This window comes from Corvus brachyrhynchos, unplaced genomic scaffold (genome assembly GCF_000691975.1).
Source record: "Corvus brachyrhynchos isolate BGI_N302 unplaced genomic scaffold, ASM69197v1 scaffold10, whole genome shotgun sequence".
In the NCBI taxonomy this organism is placed as follows: Eukaryota; Metazoa; Chordata; class Aves; order Passeriformes; family Corvidae; genus Corvus; species Corvus brachyrhynchos.
Genome location: NW_008236180.1, coordinates 5,457,779 through 5,460,145, shown reverse-complemented (window position 1 = coordinate 5,460,145; position 2,367 = coordinate 5,457,779). Strand labels below are relative to the sequence as shown.

The 2,367-nt window shown below is 47.0% G+C and overlaps 1 protein-coding gene across 1 annotated transcript in view; it reads left to right on the top strand.

Moving 5' to 3' along the window:
• The window catches only part of SLCO4A1 (solute carrier organic anion transporter family member 4A1), a 15,763-nt gene extending 13,509 nt beyond the window's left edge, over positions 1-2,254 (top strand). The window contains 1 exon segment of the mRNA XM_017734366.1: positions 73-2,254. Coding sequence (XP_017589855.1) covers positions 73-131 — 59 coding nt within the window. The 3' untranslated portion in view covers positions 132-2,254.
• The last annotated feature ends 113 nt before the right edge of the window (positions 2,255-2,367 follow it).

Sequence of the window (2,367 nt, the reverse complement as noted above, 5' to 3'; positions counted from 1 at the left end):
GTATAGTGCCTTGTTTCTGCACAAACCCCCCACAGCCACAGTCAGCTCCAGGCAGCTCGGATGCATCCGAAAATGGCACCAGTGACCTCCAGGAGCACAAGCCTCCACTGCCAGCTGAAGAGGATATATAGGGCTGTCCACGTGCAAGTGACTTTCTCAGCCTCAGAAATACCACAAGAAGATGTTATGCAGTCTCCCAAGGGGTTTTTAAATCAACAGTAATATTTTAATTTTTTTTTTTTTAAGATAAATAATTTAATTAACCACTGGTGTTCTTTGCTATTTTCTTAACGGCAGAAGCACATTTAAAGTTGTGCGCTGGTGCCACGTGCAGTTATTTAATTTTATTTAAAGAAAGGGCTACTGTAGCTTTATCTGTGTCTGTGACAAGCCAGTACCACGTTCTCCACTCGTGGAAGTAATCACTGGTAACTCCAATGGAGCATGTGGGGTTTCAACCGCCAGAGGATCTGGGCCAACTGTATTGAATATCTCAATTGTAAAGCCAACTGTAGCAAAACTCCTGTTGGGACTTCCCAAGCCTGGGAGGAGCACTGCTGTCCTGCAGTCTGCATTGCAAAGGGGTCAGCTGGCCCTTGAACTGCTGCATGCAAAGCAGACAGCCCTGGCAGTGCCCTCCTCCTTCCTGTGGCACACAGAACCACTCTGTTCAGGAGCAGCTTCCCTCATTATGCAAGTTCCTCTTACTGGGAGAGGAGATTTGATTAGCAAATCCATCAGTACACTATGGGCAGCCATCCCCAGAGCTGCCGAGCACTGTACACTCACTGCCTCACTCATTGCAGGTTTTACACCATGGTGGCACTTCATTTTTTTATTTTTGTGGTTTAAAAGTGATGCCTTTTGTAATGTACTGTGCAAAACTTGAACTTCTTGCTGTTTGCTGGGCGTGGGAAGACGTGAGATACAGATCTATGCAATGCTTCTCTTGGGTTGTTCTGTAAAAACAGTGGGTTTGGGTAAATGGAAAGGTTGGAGTGAATTTAGTTTGTGTCTAGACCAGTAGCCTAAGGGATAGGACTGCCTTGTGGAAAGGGGATGCTGCCTTGTAACCGGCCTCCTTGCAAGTAGAGAGGGCAGCGTTCCTGAAATGACCTTTGAATGTGCTCTTGCAATATTGAGCAGGACCTTTCTGGGGGGCAGAAGTGGAATTTGGGCATGTGTGAGTCTGGCTTCCCTCTCAGTGCAGATCAGGCCGGGTTCGTGCTTGGTCTGACAGTGTTTGCACAGCCACATGATCCAGGTGCATCCCCAGGGGAGGCTGTGAGCAGCCCCTGGAGTTGTGCATTGTGTAACCGTGTTCACAGGGGACAGGACCTACGTCACTGAGCTGCAAAACTGGTGCTTCCTTTGTGCCAGCTCCGACTCAGAACTACTTTGTAGATGTTTTTCTATGTTTTGTGTATTTATGCTTTCACAAACGGACACAGAAGGGGCATTTGCTTCCTTCATTAGCAAAGGACTGACTGTCAGAGTGTTCCTGTTGCAGACAGGGATGGTGGTGTCGATCTTCAGGTCAATGGTGGAAAGCAGCTTCTTCCATTCACAGATCCCCTCCCACCAAAGCCACATGGTGACCTTCCTGCTTCCAAATCCCTTGTTTTCCAGCCCCTGTTGAGTGCTGGGACAGACTGTGCATCTCCTGCCCCATCCCTGAAGTGCTCAGTGCCAGGTTGGATGGGGTTTTGACCAACCTGGTCTACCTGAAGGTGTCTCTGCCCACAGCAGGGGGTTGAAACAAGATGATCTTTTAAGCCCTCCCAACCCAAACTTTTCCATTTTTCCATTTCTATCTCTAGTAACTGCTGGAAAGACTAAAAGTGATAAGGGCAAGATGGATGGTGGCTTTTGGCTGCTTATGGATGGGCAGCTGGTGCAGCTTTGATGGGGCACAGGAGATGTGCAGGAGAGCCCTGTTTTTCCAGGGAGGCAGGATTAGACCCACTGCTGCAACCCCAACACCACCCCAGCACCTTCATCTGGGTCTAGAGCCACCTGCAAACACGAGCCTGAATCCAGGCCTTGCCCTTCCCAGCTTAGACACTTTGGGTACAAGCAGGGATCTTAGATGGGGAAATGCATGAATGTATTTTGGGAGCATATTTTATGATTGATGTATTTATGGAAGGTAGAAGTTTTTCTTTATATATATATATATATATGTATATATATGTGTGTGTATATATATATATATGGATATTGCAATGCAATTTTAGTGTTCATGAAACGAGCTTTATCTGAGTGTGTTGTTTCCAGAGCTAAACAAAAGCTCGTGGGATTCTGGGCATTTATGATCTTGCTGTGGGACTGGTAAGTCAAGGAGTTTAGTAAGCAGCAGCATGGCAT